Here is a 21,964-nt window from a genome sequence, read left to right as displayed (position 1 = left end):
GTTACAGGGCCCTTAAAGGTAGGCTATATTCAGTGATTTCACTTAATTCAAATATTAACCATATTAACCACTCCAACAACTGGCTTTGTACCCGTGTACCCGTGTTTGTTCGTACCAAAAAAACGAGCATGGTTGCTATGGTTAGCGTGTGACGTCACTGACATAGCCTATCAGACTATATAAGACCTTGCACCACTCAGTTCACACGGGTGTGATTTTTTGTTTTGTTGTGATTATCCTCCCTACTAGAGTGTGCTGACCATATAAGGAGTTCCTCCCTGTCCCCAGTTAACCCCTGGGGGTAAAAAAAAAACCTGTAGGTTTCGTTTTTGGCTATAGGTGGCCCAGCCGTCATCCAATCAGGATAGAGAGGGGCCTTCCGCCAATCATGATCGAGTGGGGGCGGGCCTTGGTGTGCGTCCTGTTGCGTGTATGTGTGCGTAGTGCGTGCATGTGCACATCTCGTTACTGGTGCGGACCGGGGTTTTTTTCTCCAAATCACCCAAATCTCTGAATGCTCCTTTAAAGACTATAAATCCTGTAAACTGCTCGGGTGTTTTTATTTTTTATCCGCAAATGCTTTTAGCCTACAGTTGCAACTATTGAAACGTTTAGCAGGAGAATTCAACTTTATAGTGCTGTGCACACCTTCAGTATTTTCCAGTTCTGCAATTATATGAGCTGCATTGCTACTACTACTACTATCTACTCTGAGGTAAGCCTACCTATTCTGTCTGTGAACAGTAAATCCCCAATGTCAAAGATAAGTAGCCTATATAGCCTATGGTATATGTGAGTCCCATTATTATATTTTGAAGCCAGAACTCCACAGACAGGATGTGGTTGCTGTTGTGGTTTGGCACAGCTGCCAGACCCATAGGAGGCAGACCAGGTAGGCCTACAGTGGAATGGAAGAGGATTTTACATTGTCTCCACCAGGCCGAAGGCATGGGGAGGGAGTATGTTTTGCACTCCGTCCGTCTGTCCGTGCATGTGTGCGTGCGTCAGTCCGTCCGTCCGTCCGTCCGTCCGTGTACAGCTAATCTCCGGCACCGTTGACCTGGTAGATGCCAAATTTTGCACACACACACTCCCTGGATGCCAACGATGAACCTCTGGCCCAAATTTTCCAGAACAGCCTTTTATTGTGCCACATTTTTTGATATTAGCCTACTCCTCCAGATTCTGTCCAAAAGTCCCGCAATTCGTTACACACTATCTCTATATTCATGTGCTCAAGACCGATCTGTCCGATATTTCATATTCCATCCTAATTGGCTTTCAAAGTTTGCAGGATTGGCCGTTTAACAAAAAGCCTGAAATCATGAACACAGCGTGCAATTTACATGAAATCTTTAACAGACTTTCCTACTAGGCTGAGGAATATATCCTACCCTTTTCACATTGGCCTAGCAGGCGGACTTATGCAAAACACATTTTTGGAACAAAATGCCTCAAATCAACCATCAAAGGCGTAAGAAGAAGTGGCATCCTTTTAACTTATTATGGCACCACCAGGAGGCCACAACCTGACCTGGCCTGGTGGAGACCTGTGCGCCTTCTCCACCAGGAGGCCACAACCTGACCTGGCCTGGTGGAGACCTGTGCCCCTTCTCCACCAGGAGGCCACAACCTGACCTGGCCTGGTGGAGACCTGTGCCCCTTCTCCACCAGGAGGCCACAACCTGACCTGGCCTGGTGGAGACTTGTGCCCCTTCTCCACCAGGAGGCCACAACCTGACCTGGCCTGGTGGAGACCTGTGCCCCTTCTCCACCAGGAGGCCACAACCTGACCTGGCCTGGTGGAGACTTGTGCCCCTTCTCCACCAGGAGGCCACAACCTGACCTGGCCTGGTGGAGACCTGTGCCCCTTCTCCACCAGGAGGCCACAACCTGACCTGGCCTGCTGGTGGAGCCCTGTGCCCCTTCTCCACCAGGAGGCCACAACCTGACCTGGCCTGGTGGAGACCTGTGCCCCTTCTCCACCAGGAGGCCACAACCTGACCTGGCCTGCTGGTGGAGCCCTGTGCCCCTTCTCCACCATGAGGCCACAACCTGACCTGGCCTGGTGGAGACCTGTGCCCCGAGGGGCACTTTTTCTAGTTTCCCTTATTTTGTAACTGTGTAGCCTATATGATGATTTCCTTTTTTGTTCGTTTTTTTTGCGAATATCTGTTCTGTCTTTAAATGTTCTGATGAATTAAATGGCGGACCCTGATGTAAACAAATCTAATTGCTTTTTGAGGGGCCTATGTCCAGCTTTGAGTGTTTGTGCAAAAACAAACATTGTCCTAAACAAAGTACAAACATTGAATGCCATTGACAATGAATTGCCAGCTTTGAGTGTTTGTGTAAACACAAACATTGAAGACAAAAGTGAGGAGGCAAATTGTGATTGGCCAGAATGAGATGAGTGCACTTCACCTGTAGGCCTACTTTCATTTAACTGTCATTCTACAAGCTGACTTGACATTTCCAATCAATGCTCTGCTCTGCTGCGGTCATGTTGTGGGAAAGATGGCACACTGCGACATCTACTGGCCACTTATGAGTATCGCAGGCTGCAACGGGAACAGTAGAAAGTTCATTGTGGGAATGTTGAAAGTTGAAATGCTATTTCAATTTCAACCATTATGATAAAATGTATCTGAGTTTTGTTTAATTTATTTTTGTCCCACCCTCGAATATATTGGCAGTCAAAGAGTAGACTATTATTTCTGATAAATAGATAATTGTGTAAGTGTTGTTGCTGTTTTGTTGTTACTGTTGTTTATGAGACCAAAGACAAAACTAACTAACTAACTTTTATCAGTGTGTCGTCCTGTCTGGAACTACACCTCCTGAATGCTATATATAGTCTGGAACTACACCTCCTGAATGCTATAGTCTGGAACTACACCTCCTGAATGCTATATAGAGTCTGGAACTACACCTCCTGAATGCTATATAGTCTGGAACTACACCTCCTGAATGCTATATAGTCTGGAACTACACCTCCTGAATGCTATATAGTCTGGAACTACACCTCCTGAATGCTATATAGTCTGGAACTACACCTCCTGAGTGTTATATAGAGTCTGGAACTACACCTCCTGAATGCTATATAGTCTGGAACTACACCTCCTGAATGCTATATAGTCTGGAACTACACCTCCTGAGTGTTATATAGAGTCTGGAACTACACCTCCTGAATGCTATATAGTCTGGAACTACACCTCCTGAATGCTATATAGTCTGGAACTACGCCTGCACAGTTCCAACCATGGAGGTGCTCACTGCTCGGACATCCTGTCATATGCGTTATTTATTTAATTAGCACAAATAGCTTAGCTGAAACAATGTAAACATGTACTTCTCGATGTTGTATTTTTTATTCAATGTCGTGTTGTAAATGAAAACGACCGGGTTGTCGTCAGACAGTCACACATCATCATCATCAGGTGGATCAAAATAATGACTGGCGCTCCTTTCCAAAAAAAAAGAAAATAAAACAGCTCCCGACTCTGAAGCACGAAGCTCAGGCGGGACAGTAGTATGAACATTACGTCATGTCACGATTATTGTGGCAAAAATAACTGCGATCGCCGATTAACGATATCGCGATAATCAAAACCTTATTCTGAGGAGAACGTTTGCCAAACAATTTCACATTTTTGGCGAATGGATTTGCGTAGAGTGAAATTAGAGCGAACCAAATGTACATATAACTTCACATGGTATATAGAGGGTTTAAATGGTACCGAATTTGCAGCTCAACCAAACGCTCATTGCTAGCGTACGACGGAGGACAATTTCACGCTAAATTAAAATCACCACGACGCAATTATTGTGAGTAGGGATGCACGATTAATCGGAATCTGCCATAGAAATGCCATATTGGTATCGGAACGGTCAAAATAATACAGATTATTTAATCGGTTTTCACCAGCAAAAAAATTATAAAAAATAAATCAATCTACATTTAATTTGTGTACTCATTCAGTGGTCATTCAGTTGTGAAAACAGACACTTGGAAAAGAGTATAGGCTATGATTTATTGAATATTTATTAACAGGCTTTGGGCCAAGCCCCTAGGGGCCTATAGGCTTGTTTCCATTGTGGTCCTCTGTATAATATCGGAATCGGTCAGAATCGGTATCAGCAGATATGACCCTGCAAATAATTGGAGATCGGATATCAGTCATAATTTCATAATCGTGCACCCCTAAATGTGAGCGTTCTTTTTACCAGGATAAGCGACAATAACTATTATCGTGCCACCCCCTAACGGACCACCGTCGGTCAACACAAACCGTCTTTCAACACAAACGGGGAACAAATGAACCTGCAACAAATTAATGTGGTGCGAGCGTCAGCCATTATATTATGCAACATTTTATATATCCCTATTGTTTTAAACGACCGACCCTTTAGAACCATCCTCGGCGGTCTGTAACTCTGACAGTCGTGGTGGGGCCGTGGCCCGAACTGGCGGGGGGGGGGGGGGGGGGGGAATTAATCCACGGAGGGGTGCCCCGGGGGCGCAGCCATTACTGAGGTGTAATCAGCACTGATTAACTACACCTGGGACCAGCTCTACCGTTGTTTTTATGTGGACATGGTGCATATTATACGCAGCATGGTTTCATTGTATAGATATTCCACTGTTGGGTTCTTGGATTGCGTGTGATTCATGATGACTTAATTGTTTTTTGTAGTATGTGATGTGTTGCCATGTTTTTGTTTTTGGCTTGCTGTAAATCGCTCGGGGGATTAAGAGCGTCTGATAAATGCCTTAAATCGCGATTGTAATCATCGTCGTCGCTGCTGCGTCGACGTCAGGCTGTCCTGCAGAGCTACCGGCGGCCATGTTGTTTTCTCCTCCGTCGTCTAGCAGCGGCTCCGGTTGAGGAGACGCCGACGCCGCGACGTCCTCGTCGGCCGCGGCGGCCTGTTGTTTCCCTCCCGCGATGGCGTCCTCCTTCCACTGGAGCACCTCCTTGTCGTAGGTGTCTCCCATCTCCTTGACCTTGGTCAGGGTCTGTTTGTAGGACACGCACAGGCCCTGCGTGCGGAAGCGCTGGAAGCAGCGCTTCTTGTCCCCGGCGTGGAGCAGCAGCGAGTTGCGCACCATGGGCGCGCGCATGTGGCGCGAGCGCGCGTGCAGCACCATGGCGCCCGCCATGGCCGCCACGCGCTTCTTGGTCTTGGCCTCGGCCGTGTCCGCCTCCTTGTTGCTGTTGGCTCCTCCTCCTCCGTCCAGGGACACAGAGGCGGCGCTCTGCAGGAACTTGAGGAAGGTGGGCGCGCTGCGCCGCCACTCCTCCACCAGGTCCTCCCAGCGGAAGTTCTTCAGCGACTGCAGCGACGTCTGGCGCAGGACCGAGCCGAAGGCGCTGCGCGTCACCTGTGTGTGGTGGACAAAAAAAAAGAATCATATGAAGATGATTCTTAAACATTGCAGTCCTGCTTCTTCCTGTTCCTGATAAAAAAAAGGACTTTTATCAAAATAATTCTAATAACGCACCCTGGCACACTCCTCCTTGACGCGCTTCATGACCTCCGTGACCACCTGGTCGTAGAGGCCCGGCAGGGCCATGATCTCGCCCGGCAGCTTGTTGAGGTGACCCAGCTTGACGTAGTGGGCGATCTTCTGCAGCGGGCCTTTCTTCACCACCTTCCTCTGAGGTCTGATGATCCGCTGTCTGAGCCGCAGCACGGCCAGCGAGTCCTCCGTCTCCATCTGGCCAGACACGGCACAAAGCAAAAGAGACTTTATGCATTATTTATGTTATACTTTAGCTGTTGAAAATCTACAAGCTCGTGGCACAAATCTTTGAATATATTATTATTTCACAGCGAATGTTTTTAACTCAAATCTTTGCTTCTTTATCCCTGGAACAACATGTTTTCCGATGTGGGTCGGCGGCCAAATACAGATAATTCTGGGGGTCCTTGACGTTACAAAGGTTGAGCACCACTGATATAGAAACATAGGTTTTTTTTTAGAAAACTGTTAGGATTGAGAAGACTATTATTTATTTTTAGAATCGGCCTCAGGTCTAAATGGGTTTAAGACCTCCATGTAAGTTATGTGAAGTCCACAAGATGGTCACATATTTCGGCAGGTCACCAATTTCACCATCACGACCATGCTGAGAGTGACCGAGTGGAAGTGAGCGAGTGGCTGAGATTTTGGGTATTGGAATTTGGCTTAAATGGTAAATGGTGCATTTATATAGCGCCTTTATCCAAGGCGCTTTACATATATTGTGCATTACATTCACCCATTCACACACACACATTCATACACCGATGGCAGCGGAAACCATGCAAGGCACCAACTAGCACATCAGGAGCAATTAGGGGTTCAGTGTCTTGCTCAAGGACACTTCGACAGTAACTCTGGGGGAGCCCACAGGGTTCGAACTGTCAACCTTGCGGTTCCCATCCAGCCACTCTACCCCTGAGCCACCACCGCCGCTTAACCCATTTTGGGCGGGAACCCCTTTTGGTGTTTTAAACATTATGTTATAATTTAGCTATTGAAAAATTGCAGATCTACAAGCTCATAGCGCGCCACCAGAACGACCGACATAGAAACACAGCTTTTTCAGAAAACTGTCAGGATGTAGAAGACATTTTTAGAATCTGATCTCAGGTCAAAATGGGTTAAGCTTCTTTGGTTACAAACAGGAAGAGAGACTAACTTCTGTGGTGCCAGATGAGGACGACGGGGCGGATCTCTTTGCTACGAGGGACAGAACTCCCTGAAAGAACAAGAAACACACTTTAGACCCAAATATAACCCCCTGGTTATAACACCCTTTAGGAACAAACACACATTAGACTATAACACCAAATGATGCTGTACCCAACATGACAGCCATGTTGTTAACTAACACACAATGTCATTTAACTAAACAACATGCTTTCAAGAATGTTTTTTGAAAACATTTGAAGCGAGAAATAGACGATGCTCTGTACCCGGAAATGTATTCCATTTGATCAACACTCACTTCCTTGTTTGCGAGGAGACTTGTTGCGCTCTAGCTGCGGGGCCAACTTGGAATGCTTTCATTACCGTAACGCAAGGCAATACTTTGTTTTGTTGGATCAATTTATTAATTTGTGTATTATAGCCGCGTGGGATAAGTGGTTTAATGTCTGGCTACTTCGCGGAGGTGGTTAATCACCCTGAAGGTGAATTATCTCCCAACAATGACCACCTAGCCAGACATTATCCCTTACATATGTGACCAGATTTGACTGAGAGCCTGCCATCGCGCAAACTCCAGCTTTTCACCAGAGGAGAACAACCTTATGTTTTTGTGATTGATTGAATAGTTTATTGAACATAAATGTAAAATAAAAAATAAAATAGCAACAGAGTACAGACAAACTCAGTCCAAGGAGACCAACCTTGACTTTTTCGGGAGACCACGTCACAGGAACCTTTGAGAACGTCTGTCTTTCGTCAGCTTTCTGAAATTGTGTAAAGCAAAACAAAACAAAAATTGACGCTTGTAACAGACAGTTTTTACTATACAACACATCTGTAGTTTGTTTGCAATGAAGCTCTTGCTTTACAGGTGAGGACGAGGTCTTTAAGTGTGCAGCTGCACCCTGATAGACAACAAAACACCAACAACATTAGACCAGGGGTTTTATTTATGCCAGGCCTTTATAATAAAATGACTAAATATCTCCATCTATAGGCAGCATAATGTAAGTGCAGCACCATGTAAGGCAGACTAAATAATATCCCAACCGATGGTCCATTTGGTTCCATGTGTTACACTCTCAAGAGTTACAGACCCGTAAGGGTCCATTTGGTTCCATGTGTACACTTCTCAGAGTTACAGACCTGTAAAGGCTCATTCATAGTCTGGATTTTCGGTGGTGAGGTGACCACCGCTCCGGTGGTGAGGTGACCACCGCTCCGGTGGTGAGGTGACCCCCGCTCCGGTGGTGAGGTGACCCCCGCTCCGGTGGTGAGGTGACCCCCGCTCCGGTGGTGAGGTGACCACCGCTCCGGTGGTGAGGTGACCACCGCTCCGGTGGTGAGGTGACCCCCGCTCCGGTGGTGAGGTGACCCCCGCTCCGGTGGTGTGGTGACCACCGCTCCGGTGGTGAGGTGACCACCGCTCCGGTGGTGAGGTGACCACCGCTCCGGTGGTGAGGTGACCCCCGCTCCGGTGGTGACGTGACCACCGCTCCGGTGGTGAGGTGACCCCCGCTCCGGTGGTGAGGTGACCCCCGCTCCGGTGGTGAGGTGACCACCGGAGCTGTAATAACGTGGAGTGAGTAAAAACAGAGAGAAGGGCTGGATAGAGCAGTGGTTTGCTCTTCACCGCGGCTCCGTGAAGTCATGTTGTAGTTTTGCGTGAAGCGGTGGTCACCTTCACCACCGAAATTCCAGACTATGAATAAAGCTTTAGGGTCAATTTGGTTCCATACTGTATGTACACTCTCAGAGCCATTTGGTTTCGCTTTGTTGTCAATCTATTTTGTTTTGACGTTTTCTCTAGCGACCGGTGTCTTCTAAACTATGGATGTGCCGATGAGACATTTTTACTGATGACGTCGATATGATCTCATTCTGTATTAAAACATTACGTATAATAATCCTGTCCATTATGAAAAATACATGTAACAGGGTATCATTCTGCACTGCAGGTTTAGGCAAGTCAGATTTAACTTTAATACCTTATATTTAACATTGTGAGCTTGTAGATCTGTTCCAAGAGGTTACTTTGGGCATGTTTATCTGTGAAGACAATATGTCCGATTAATGAATCGGACAGATTGCCGATTAATACAAAAAACAACTAGAAACGGCCGATACCACCGATGTGTTTCCGGATGAATCTCCCATCACTATTTGAAAAAACAGGGCCTCAGAGTTACTTGAAATAACTTTTGAGAAGCAGTGCACCAGATGTTACATAACAGGAAAACAAGAAGACCGACCTGGATAGACTGTGTGGAGGAGAGAGGGTCCGATGTCTTTGCTAAGAGGCCCATAGTTGCACCCTGGCGGGACACAGAAAACACATTAGACCTAGCCTGGGCACCATTTCATTTAGGGTGTATGATCCTGTCGGGAGCGGATGATATCGTTACGTCATGTTGTAGTATTGTTTTGTAGTCGACAGGCAGGAACAACAGGCGGCAACTTCCTTTTCCCTCAAACCGATTTTTCTCAATAAAAGCTACAGGCTACGAGAGCTTTTATTGAGAAAAAAATCGGTTTGAGGGAAAAGGAAGTTGCCGCCTGTTGTTCCTGCCTGTCGACTACAAAAGTATACTACAACATGACGTAACGATATCATCCGCTCCCGACCGGATCATACAGACTTTTGAAACAGAGACCAGGCTTTCCTCCGAGGTGGTGGAAAGCCTGGTGAGGCGAGGTTACATTAGACCAGACCCAAAGTCACCTGGAATGATTAAAGATGGAGTGCCACAATTGTTGTATTTTTCCAGTTTTATGTGTCTATGCGGTGACTACTACTTCATTAGACACCCTGGAGTCGTTTTTATGTGCAATGATGTATTCCCTTTGTATTTAGGGTTTCTTCCTGGAGGCTGAACCCTTGACAGTCAAACGTGCCAATGAAAAAAACAGTAATATAGTGACATCACATTATCAGCCCCTCCCCTAACCCCTCCCCCTTTATCATACAACTACAGCTGTGGGTGCGGCTTCAGTTCAGGTGGATCACCACCCATCACCACCCACCAGGCATTCTTAATGAACTGGTGGGGGTGCCCACATAAAAACGACATTTTAACAAATAGGCCTACTGTACACTTCTTTGAAAAATAAGACCTGATGATCATGTTTTAGGGTGGAAAAAAATTATGGCACTCCATCTTTAACTGTAAAAAGCATTGTGTCATGTAGTGATGAAGTCACGGTCCGGTAACGGAGACACACCTTGACCTTCTCAGGAGACCACGCCACGGGAACCTTTGCGCCCGTCTGTCCTCCTCTATCGGCGGGTCTTTTGACAGCTTTCTGGAATTGAAGAAGGTAGAAACATGGACGCTTGTTAACCTAGTTCATCATTTGGTCGTTTCAGCTTGAGGTCAAAGTCACACCGGGGCACCTGGTGGAGGGGCAAGGAACTGGTTGGGAATATAACGTGTTCCTTCCACGCGCTACGTCCAACCGGGGAAACTCCCCCCTGTCAGGTGAAAAGAAGCAGCTTGGGACTCCTCATGCATATGAGGAAGCATGAGGTCAGTCCGTTGCTCTCCCCAGGTTGGCAGAGGGAGTGTAGCGCCCAGGAGTACACTGGACAATTGACACTGGGTGAAAAGAAAATGGGTTGCAAAAAAGTGTGGGCCAAAAATGAAAAAAAGAAAGAAGTCACACCTGGACTGCTTGCTTCCCAGGTGAGGAGGAGGAGGATGCAGGGACGACAACACATGGTCACCCTGACTAGAGGCTCCCTGATGGCAGAGACAACACATGGTCACCCTGACTAGAGGCTCCCTGATGGCAGAGACAACACATGGTCACCCTGACAGAGGCTCCCTGATGGCAGAGACAACACATGGTCACCCTGACTAGAGGCTCCCTGATGGCAGAGACAACACATGGTCACCCTGACAGAGGCTCCCTGATGGCAGAGACAACACATGGTCACCCTGACAGAGGCTCCCTGATGGCAGAGACAACACATGGTCACCCTGACTAGAGGCTCCCTGATGGCAGAGACAACACATGGTCACCCTGACAGAGGCTCCCTGATGGCAGAGACAACACATGGTCACTCTGACTAGAGGCTCCCTGATGGCAGAGACAACACATGGTCACCCTGACTAGAGGCTCCCTGATGGCAGAGACAACACATGGTCACCCTGCCTAAACTAATGGCCTAAGTCATTGTTTTTGGCCTAAGTCAGCTCCTCATGACACGGGTTGCCCACCTGCGCCTAGCAGGTAAATAAAACACTAAGGGTTGCCCACCTGCCCCTGGCAGGTAAATAAAACACTAAGGGTTGCCCACCTGCGCCTGGCAGGTAAATAAAACACTAAGGGTCGCCCACCTGCCCCTGGCAGGTAAATAAAACACTAAGGGTCGCCCACCTGCCCCTGGCAGCTAAATAAAACACTAAGGGTTGCCCACCTGCGCCTAGAAGGTAAATAAAACACTAAGGGTTGCCCACCTGCCCCTGGCAGGTAAATAAAACACTAAAGGTTGCCCACCTGCGCCTAGCAGGTAAATAAAACACTAAGGGTTGCCCACCTGCCCCTGGCAGGTAAATAAAACAGTAAGGGTTGCCCACCTGCCCCTGGCAGGTAAATAAAACACTAAAGGTTGCCCACCTGCCCCTGGCAGGTAAATAAAACACTAAGGGTTGCCCACCTGCCCCTGGCAGGTAAATAAAACACTAAGGGTTGCCCACCTGCCCCTGGCAGGTAAATAAAACACTAAGGGTTGCCCACCTGCCCCTGGCAGGTAAATAAAACACTAAGGGTTGCCCACCTGCCCCTGGCAGGTAAATAAAACACTAAGGGTCGCCCACCTGCCCCTGGCAGGTAAATAAAACACTAAGGGTCGCCCACCTGCCCCTGGCAGGTAAATAAAACACTAAGGGTTGCCCACCTGCGCCTAGAAGGTAAATAAAACACTAAGGGTTGCCCACCTGCCCCTGGCAGGTAAATAAAACACTAAAGGTTGCCCACCTGCGCCTAGCAGGTAAATAAAACACTAAGGGTTGCCCACCTGCCCCTGGCAGGTAAATAAAACAGTAAGGGTTGCCCACCTGCCCCTGGCAGGTAAATAAAACACTAAAGGTTGCCCACCTGCCCCTGGCAGGTAAATAAAACACTAAGGGTTGCCCACCTGCCCCTGGCAGGTAAATAAAACACTAAGGGTTGCCCACCTGCCCCTGGCAGGTAAATAAAACACTAAGGGTTGCCCACCTGCCCCTGGCAGGTAAATAAAACACTAAGGGTTGCCCACCTGCCCCTGGCAGGTAAATAAAACACTAAGGGTTGCCCACCTGCCCCTGGCAGGTAAATAAAACACTAAGGGTCGCCCACCTGCCCCTGGCAGGTAAATAAAACACTAAAGGTGGTTGCACACTGGACGCATTTTTCGGAAAACCGATGGAGAAACGTCGCTAAAAATCCGAAAATCGGGCCCAGTGTGTAGGGACCTTAAGGGTAAATAAAACACTAAGGGTTGCACTAAGGATTTCCCACCTGCCCCTGGCAGGTAAATAAAACACTAAGGGTCGCCCACCTGCCCCTGGCAGGTAAATAAAACACTAAGGGTCGCCCACCTGCCCCTGGCAGGTAAATAAAACACTAAGGGTTGCCCACCTGCCCCTGGCAGGTAAATAAAACACTAAGGGTTGCCCACCTGCCCCTGGCAGGTAAATAAAACACTAAGGGTTGCCCACCTCCCCCTGGCAGGTAAATAAAACACTACGGGTTGCCCACCTGCCCCTGGCAGGTAAATAAAACACTAAGGGTCGCCCACCTGCCCCTGGCAGGCAAATAAAACACTAAGGGTTGCCCACCTGCCCCTGGCAGGTAAATAAAACACTAAGGGTCGCCCACCTGCCCCTGGCAGGTAAATAAAACACTACGGGTTGCCCACCTGCCCCTGGCAGGCAAATAAAACACTAAGGGTTGCCCACCTGCCCCTGGCAGGTAAATAAAACACTAAGGGTCGCCCACCTGCCCCTGGCAGGTAAATAAAACACTACGGGTTGCCCACCTGCCCCCCCTGGCAGGCAAATAAAACACTAAGGGTCGCCCACCTGCCCCTGGCAGGTAAATAAAACACTAAGGGTGGCCCACCTGCCCCAGGTAAGATCCCGTTTGAGAGGGGACGCAACAGTCTATAAACACAACACAACATATCTGTCTGTCTACCAAACCATGATGTAAACCAAGAGCCTTGTGATAGGAAGTAGAACGGAAGTGGTTCTAGTACGCATGTGTGCCTGGTCTATCTGACAGTGCGTCACACCGCCACCTAGCGCCCTGGCATGCACACTACAGCGCTTTCACTGTTGCGTCTCCGTGTAAAGGCTGAATAAAAAAAAGAGAACGTTTTCTCTGGAGACCGTTGCCGTGTAAAAGTGGCCTCATATTGATCCCACATAACTTGCCATGAGGTCTATTTTGCAGAATTGCCCAGCAGACCACAGCAGCTTGGACTCCTCATGCATAGAAGGAAGCATGAGGTCAGTCCGTTGCTCTACCCTGGAGTACACTGGACAATTGACACTGGGTGAAAAAAATGGGTTGCAAAAAATTGTGGGCCAAAAATGAAGAAAAATAAAGAAGTCACCTCTGGCATGTCTCATCAAATGGGGGGTCCGCGGGCTAATTTGTGTCAATTTGGGGGTCCTTGACGTGAAAAAGTTTGGGAACCACTGTGCCATAGTAGACACGCTGGCTTCTAATGGAATCCAAATGAGTGAAATCAGCCGTGGCGACTGAGAACTGGAATCCATGTGTGTGTGAAGAGGGAGAGAAGAAGTCAGACCTACATGAATCCATGTGTGTGTGTGAAGAGGGAGAGAAGAAGTCAGACCTGTGCGTGTGTGTGTGTGTGTGTGTGTGAGTGTGTGTGTGTGAAGAGGGAGGGAAGAAGTCAGACCTGTGCGTGTGTGTGTGTGTGTGTGTGTGTGTGTGTGTGTGTGTGTGAGCGTGTGTGTGTGAGTGTGTGTGTGAAGAGGGAGGGAAGAAGTCAGACCTGTGCGTGTGTGTGTGTGAGCGTGTGTGTGTGTGTGTGTGTGTGTGAAGAGGGAGGGAAGAAGTCAGACCTGTGCGGGCGGCAGGGATTCAGTGCGTTGCTTCACGGCAGCCGAGGACGTCGATGTACCGGCGATGGGTCTGGTTGCTAAAAGACCCATGACTCTACCCTGATGGAGAGAACACTATTACTATCATCATTAAAGACCCATGACTCTACCCTGATGGAGAGAACACTATTACTATCATCATTAAAGACCCATGACTCTACCCTGATGGAGAGAACACTATTACTATCATCATTAAAGACCCATGACTCTACCCTGATGGAGAGAACACTATTACTATCATCATTAAAGACCCATGACTCTACCCTGATGGAGAAAACATTACTACTATCATCATCATTATATAAGTTATGATTATGATTTGGTCTAATAGAATGATGTTTGTTCTTTCAGGGTAGAGTTATGAATCATAACTCTACTCTAATAGAACACGTTATTAGACCAAATAAAAAACAGCTCCCCCAAAACATAACAAAAAAACATAATAATTGATAAATATTTTAAGCATGTAAAAAGTCAAAAAGTAAGAAATTCCAAATATACTGCAGAAAGCCAATCTGTACACTCTGTTTCTGATTGTTTGACTAAGTGAAAAAGTCAATTTTGTTTTGTTTAACCTTCATTTAACCAGTAATTTGGAACAGCAAAATAGAACATCCATGATACACCTCAAAGTATGAAATAAATACAAGAAATCACAAAAATGATAATCTTGGAGTAGCAGGGCAAAATACACAATGTACAAAATATAAACAGAAATAATAAATATATAGGCATGAACATAGGCTAGTAACATATCCAAACATGTGCAAGCTGAGAGGCATACTTTGGTTAGACATAGCATTGGTCCGACTGGATTAAGGTTGGTGAGGGGTGCGCGTTAAGGGTTGGGAGAGGATTAAGGTTAGGTTTAGGTGTGCTGCCCCGTGGGAGGTTAGGGTGAGGGTTTGAGATATCGGAACCAATGGTATGTCTAACATCTAGGATGATCCATTTGAAACTTCTAAATGGAACTTTCAAAGCCAATTTTTGTCTGGACTGTAGGTCGGCAAAGGTCGTTCCACGACCAAGGGCCAAAGAAGGCCAGACATCTTTTACCCCCCTCGGATTAGAATGCTGGTACTGGAAGTGGGACAGATTCCTTCTGTATGATAGCACTACGTAATGACAGACTACTGGCCTACAGTAGATTTTTTTTTTTTTATCCTTTTGTAATGTGACTGTCGATTTGTGTCAAACTCTTTTTTTTAATTTTAATTTGTCTTCGTTTGTTTGTTCTGTATTGTTGTTACTGGTATTGTGGGTGTTGTGTTTGTGTCTGAAAAAGAAAATCCAATAAAATACTAATCACAAAAAAAAGAATGCTGGTACTACACACCGCAGCCAAGCATTTGACCTGAAAAACAATAATCACTGAGAGAATATTTTTATATACACCAGTACTTGACTCTTACCTCACAAAAAACAGCTCCCGTCACCTGTAACGATAATTAAGAGCGAGGTTAGAAATGAATTGAAAAGGATTCTGTATTCCGTGTGCTTTGAGGAACCAGACGATGCAGTGTAGTGATTCATTCATTCATTCATTCTGATCGAGACAAACCTTGAATTTTGAAGGAGAGTTGAATTTGGGAGCCGACCGCGCTATGTTAGCCTTCTGCCTCGCGTCACCTCGTCTGTCGTAAGCCTTCTGGAATTATGTTAATAAAGGAAAAATAATAATAATAATTCACTACAAGAGATCAATTATATTGTTCTTAACCGCAAAGGCAAAGTATTGTACTAAAATAAATAATGAATGCAATTAAAATATTGTCTTATTTATATATGTATTTATTTTACTTAAAAAAAAGGCAGTCCGAGTTATGTGTCGATAGGGAAAGATTCGTATATAAATATCGCTGTGTATTTTGGGCCAACTCTGATCAGCAAGAAGACAAACCTGGCCAGACTTTGGGGACGTCAGTGGAGAGCTGGTCGCTTCTAGTTTAACCTTTGAACGAAACTGAGAAGAAGAAAAAAAAAAAAAACATAATCCGATGGTAGAGACAGGTTTTTTTTATGTCTTTGAAAAACAAAACGCCTGTGGTCCCCGATCCTACCCAGACTATGGACGCTGGGGTTCAGGTGGGTTTTAAAATATCTTACCGTCTTGCGGCGCATTATGGCAGGCGAGGGCTGAGCTTCCGCCACCTTGTTGCGCCTCATGGCGGCAGTCGAGGACGCTGACCCGGCGTTCCTGGGTGGGCGGGGCTTGTAGCGACGCATGATGGCGGGAGAGGTGGGAGGTTCCGTCGGCCTGTAGCGCCGCATGATGGCGGGAGAGGCGTCGGTCAACGCCTTTATCTGTCCATCAAACACATGGATAAATAAATACGGTCAACATCTTTAACTGCCCATCAAACACATGGACAAATAAATACGGTCAACATCTTTAACTGCCCATCAAACACATGGATGAATAAATACGGTCAACACCTTTAACTGCCCATCAAACACATAAATACGGTCAACGTCTTTATCTGTCCATCAAACACATGGATAAATAAATACGGTCAACATCTTTAACTGCCCATCAAACACATGGATAAATAAATACGGTCAACATCTTTAACTGCCCATCAAACACATGGATAAATAAATACGGTCAACATCTTTAACTGCCCATCAAACACATGGATAAATAAATACGGTCAACATCTTTAACTGCCCATCAAACACATGGATGAATAAATACGGTCAACATCTTTAACTGCCCATCAAACACATGGATGAATAAATACGGTCAACATCTTTAACTGCCCATCAAACACATGGATGAATAAATACGGTCAACATCTTTAACTGCCCATCAAACACATGGACAAATAAATACGGTCAACATCTTTAACTGCCCATCAAACACATGGACAAATAAATACGGTCAACATCTTTAACTGCCCATCAAACACATGGATGAATAAATACGGTCAACATCTTTAACTGCCCATCAAACACATGGACAAATAAATACGGTCAACATCTTTAACTGCCCATCAAACACATAAATACGGTCAACGTCTTTATCTGTCCTTCAAACACACAGGTAAGAAATACATATCATTCAGAGACTGAACACACAGACATTATTACACTAGTTACATACACTGGAAGAAGAAAGGAGAAGAACACTGAAACATTATTTTGTGTGGTTGCTTTACACGGGGGCCTACGTTAGTCCCACGTACCAATAGTTCGACATGCGTGGCCGGTTAAGACACATGTGTGGCCGGTTAAGACACATGCGTGGCCGGTTAAGACACATGCGTGGCCGGTTAAGACACATGCGTGGCCGGCTAGGACACATGCGTGGCCGGCTAAGACACATACGTGGTCGGTTAAGACACATGCGTGGCCGGTTAAGACACATGTGTGGCCGGCTAAGACACATGCTTGGCCTGCTAAGACACATACGTGGTCGGTTAAGACACATGCGTGGCCGGTTAAGACACATGCGTGGCCGGTTAAGACACATGCGTGGCCGGTTAAGACACATGTGTGGCCGGTTAAGACACATGTGTGGCCGGTTAAGACACATGCGTGGCCGGCTAAGACACATGTGTGGCCGGCTAAGACACATACGTGGTCGGTTAAGACACATGCGTGGCCGGTTAAGACACATGCGTGGCCGGCTAAGACACATGCGTGGCCGGTTAAGACACATGCGTGGCCGGTTAAGACACATGCGTGGCCGGTTAAGACACATGCGTGGCCGGTTAAGACACATGCGTGGCCAGTTAAGACACATGTGTGGCCGGCTAAGACACATGCTTGGCCGGCTAAGACACATACGTGGTCGGTTAAGACACATGCGTGGCCGGTTAAGACACATGCGTGGCCGGTTAAGACACATGCGTGGCCGGTTAAGACACATGCGTGGCCGGTTAAGACACATGCGTGGCCGGTTAAGACACATGCGTGGCCGGCTAAGACACATGTGTGGCCGGCTAAGACACATACGTGGTCGGTTAAGACACATACGTGGTCGGTTAAGACACATGCGTGGCCGGTTAAGACACATGCGTGGCCGGTTAAGACACATGCGTGGCCGGTTAAGACACATGCGTGGCCGGTTAAGACACATGCGTGGCCGGTTAAGACACATGCGTGGTCGGTTAAGACAGATGCGTGGCCGGTTAAGACACATGCGTGGCCGGCTAAGACACATGCGTGGCCGGTTAAGACACATGCGTGGTCGGTTAAGACAGATGCGTGGCCGGTTAAGACACATGCGTGGTCGGTTAAGACAGATGCGTGGCCGGTTAAGACACATGCGTGGTCGGTTAAGACACATGCGTGGCCGGCTAAGACACATGCGTGTGGTTAGGGTTAGGTTAAGGTAGGACGTCGGACTGCAGTACGTCGGACCAAAGATATGCACCCGCTTTACACCACTAACAACAGCCTATTGACTAAAAAAAAGTTTGTCGACTACCCTTTTTCACTGACATAAACTAAATATAAACTAAGAGCTATGATGACTAAAACTACGACTACATTAATTGAGAATTTTGTCAACAAAAACTAGACTGGAGTGACTAGTGGAGCAGAGATCCAGTAGAACTAAAAGACAAGTCATTTTATTGCTTGGTTGTGCTCGGGTGTTGAAAATGTCAGATCTACAAGCTCACAATGCGACGTGTTGTGAGCTTGTAGATCGGCATACACCAAGTGTAAAATCTTGGTGCTGACGCCATCAAGGCACGGCTAAAATACATTTGTGTCGACAAAATCAACTGTAGATTTAGTCCACTAGAATCTAATATTTAGTCGACTCAAATAAAAAAGATATGACTAAAACTTAAATGACATTTCTGTCTTCACACCTTTACCTGTTTTGCATAGCTGTGTCTTGCGGCTCGTTGCTTGGCATCAGACGAGGAGGCCGGGGGAGGGGCGGTGGGCGGGGTCTTTGCTAAAAGGGGAGGGGCCGGGGGCGGGCTCTTTGCTAAAAGGCCCATCGCTGCGCTCTGATTGGACAAGAACAGAGCACATACACACAACATCAGAGGTGGAAAGTAACCAAGTACATTTACTTAAAAGAGAAATCCAGACCAACATACATGTACCCTGAATCAGCCTATAATCCTGTCCCAACATACATGTACCCTGAATCAGCCTATAATCCTGTCCCAACATACATGTACCCTGAATCAGCCTATAATCCTGTCCCAACATACATGTACCCTGAATCAGCCTATAATCCAGACCAACATACATGTACCCTGAATCAGCCTATAATCCTGTCCCAACATACATGTACCCTGAATCAGCCTATAATCCTGTCCCAACATAGTTACATGTACCCTGAATCAGCCTATAATCCAGACCAACATACATGTACCCTGAATCAGCCTATAATCCTGTCCCAACATACATGTACCCTGAATCAGCCTATAATCCTGTCCCAACATACATGTACCCTGAATCAGCCTATAATCCTGTCCCAACATAGTTACATGTACCCTGAATCAGCCTATAATCCTGTCCCAACATAGTTACATGTACCCTGAATCAGCCTATAATCCTGTCCCAACATAGTTACATGTACCCTGAATCAGCCTATAATCCTGTCCCAACATAGTTACATGTACCCTGAATCAGCCTATAAATCTGTCCCAACATAGTTACATGTACCCTGAATCAGCCTATAATCCTGTCCCAACATACATGTACCCTGAATCAGCCTATAATCCAGACCAACATACATGTACCCTGAATCAGCCTATAATCCTGTCCCAACATAGTTACATGTACCCTGAATCAGCCTATAATCCTGTCCCAACATAGTTACATGTACCCTGAATCAGCCTATAAATCTGTCCCAACATAGTTACATGTACCCTGAATCAGCCTATAATCCTGTCCCAACATACATGTACCCTGAATCAGCCTATAATCCTGTCCCAACATAGTTACATGTACCCTGAATCAGCCTATAATCCTAATATATATATTTTTTAATTTTATCCCACGATTTTGTAACCCATTTTTTCCCCCAGTGTCAATTATCTAATGTTATCCTGGGCGCTACACTTCCTCTGCCAACCTGGGAGTGCGGACTGACCTCATGCTTCCTTCTATGCACGAGGAGTCCAAGCTGCTTCTTTTCACCTGACAGGGGAGTTTCCCCGGCCGGACGTAGCGCGTGGAAGGAACACGTTATTCCGACCAGTTCCTTTCCCCTCCATCAAGCGCCCCGGCTGGCCAGGGGGAGGTAGTTTAGACAACTTTAGAGACCAGGATTACTGCATGTTTTTGTGGAGGTACCTACCCTAGGGGACACACGGTCCCAAGCTTTTTAGTGCCCGACCCAAAAGAGAAATTAGAAGTTTGCTCGGGACACAAACTAGTGAAAATAGCAGAGCTACAAGCTCAAAACGCAAAGCCGAGGACCCCCGTGTGTGCTAGTTGCTTCTTTTGGGCCTGTTTTCGTAGACCCGGTCGCTCGTTTTTCTCTCGACAAATTGGGTCAACACGGTGGAACTAACCAGGGCAGCGACGGCGGCATCCGAACACAGTCTGGCCATCTTAGCGGGAGGAGCGCCATCTTCAGAGATGTTCTCCTTCATCTTGGAGGGAGGAGCATCTTCAGCGATGTTCTCCTTCATCTTGGAGGGAGGGGCATCTTCAGAGATGTTCTCTTTCTGTGGACAAGAACGTTGAAGAACATTTAGCAAAAAAAGGGTTCTATAACTTATATTTCAGAAAGTCAAAATGGTTGCCGTCAAATTAGTTAACCCATTTAGGCCTGACGTAAAAAAAAAAAAAAAAAAAAAGTCTTCTAAATCCTGACAGTTTTCTGAAATACATATCAGTGGTGCTCAATATTTCATGTCAAGGACCCCAAAAATTATATGTAATTGGCCACCGACCCCCATTGTTCCAGGAACCCCTCAGAAGCAAAGATTTGAGTTAAAAACGTTCGCTGTGAAAGAATATACATTCAAAGATTTGCGCCACATTTTCACTCTTTCACTTTATCCAAGGCGCTTTACATAGATTGTGCATTACATTCACCCATTCATACACCGATTGCGGCGGAAGCCATGCAAGGTACCAATCAGCACATTGGGAGCAATTTGGGGTTCAGTGTCTTGCCCAAGGACACTTCGACATGTAGACAGGAGGAGCCGGGATTCGAACCGCCGACCCATGGATCATTGGACGACCTGCTCTACCTCCTGAGCCACAGTCGCCCCTATGAGCTTGTAGATATACTATTTTTCAATAGCTAAAGTATAACATAATGCTTAAAACACCAAAAGGGGTTCCCGCCCAGAATGGTTTAAACACTAGTACGAAGACCAACCTGCGGAGATGAAGACAGATCGGAGGGAGGTCCTGTCCTGTCCGGGGTCTGTCCAGCGGGTTGGGAGGACCACCTCTTTGCCAGAAGGCCCAGAGCTGCACCCTGATCACAGATACGAGAACTATTAATCAACTAATGTTCCAATAATGTCCCAATGTATGAATGAATGGACCATTGTAAGCGCTTTGAGTAAGAACGTAGTGCATATAAGCGTATTCATATAATACAAATGCAATCCATTATTATTAATACAAATTTAATCTTTGTAAGTCCACAATTTAAGCCCTATGTTAACACCCGAGAATCGAACCCAGGTCTCCCGCGTGGAAAGCCAATATCTTAACCACTAAGTCAAAGGGATATCCCTGTGATTTGGGGGAGATATTAACCCCCTTATGGCCCTTGACGTAATTGACACGATGAATCAATAAATCCCTTATGGCCACTGACGTAATTGACGTAATCGTTCAATTCCCTGTAATCGGGGGCTTAATGTAGCAAAATGTAGCAACTTTTAGCTTGTTTGGCTAACGGCGGATGTAATCTACCTAAATCCGCGAGTGCACGCTCTCGCACGCACGCGTGCGGTCTTTATGTGCATCGCTGCGTAAAATGCAATATTTTGGGCTTGATTAGAGCTTAATTTGACTTAGTTATTAAAATCAACGATGATCGCTTACCATCCCGGACATCTGACAGTGCAGCACAGTCCAAAACTACTACCGGATGTTATTGTTCCTTAAACCGGAAGTGACATCGCCAGATTCGCTCTATTTGGTCAAAATCGGCATAATGGTGACGTTACCGCCACCATCAGGACTGGGTATAATACTATAT

General features: G+C 46.5%; 1 protein-coding gene across 3 annotated transcripts in view; it reads right to left on the bottom strand.

Moving 5' to 3' along the window:
* Positions 1 to 3,373: 3,373 nt before the first annotated feature.
* LOC306943519 (uncharacterized protein) overlaps positions 3,374 to 21,964 on the bottom strand; it is a 28,743-nt gene continuing 10,152 nt past the window's right edge. For all 3 annotated transcript variants that reach the window (XM_079529906.1, XM_079529907.1, XM_079529908.1), the window contains 14 exons: positions 21,128 to 21,229; positions 20,307 to 20,462; positions 18,648 to 18,785; positions 15,925 to 16,122; positions 15,719 to 15,781; positions 15,380 to 15,466; positions 15,231 to 15,254; positions 13,780 to 13,878; positions 9,923 to 10,003; positions 8,953 to 9,015; positions 7,402 to 7,464; positions 6,690 to 6,749; positions 5,507 to 5,722; positions 3,374 to 5,386 (listed from right to left, as the gene is read on the bottom strand). In XM_079529906.1, the coding sequence (XP_079386032.1) occupies positions 4,775 to 5,386; positions 5,507 to 5,722; positions 6,690 to 6,749; positions 7,402 to 7,464; positions 8,953 to 9,015; positions 9,923 to 10,003; positions 13,780 to 13,878; positions 15,231 to 15,254; positions 15,380 to 15,466; positions 15,719 to 15,781; positions 15,925 to 16,122; positions 18,648 to 18,785; positions 20,307 to 20,462; positions 21,128 to 21,229 (1,962 nt within the window). In that variant the 3' untranslated portion in view covers positions 3,374 to 4,774. The remainder of the gene's footprint in view (positions 5,387 to 5,506; positions 5,723 to 6,689; positions 6,750 to 7,401; positions 7,465 to 8,952; positions 9,016 to 9,922; positions 10,004 to 13,779; positions 13,879 to 15,230; positions 15,255 to 15,379; positions 15,467 to 15,718; positions 15,782 to 15,924; positions 16,123 to 18,647; positions 18,786 to 20,306; positions 20,463 to 21,127; positions 21,230 to 21,964) is intronic.

Source organism: Electrona antarctica (assembly GCF_951216825.1).
Source record: "Electrona antarctica genome assembly, chromosome: 19".
Lineage (NCBI taxonomy): Eukaryota > Metazoa > Chordata > Actinopteri > Myctophiformes > Myctophidae > Electrona > Electrona antarctica.
The sequence above is the reverse complement of the archived record's forward strand: the minus strand, read 5'-3'. Positions and strand labels throughout refer to the sequence as shown.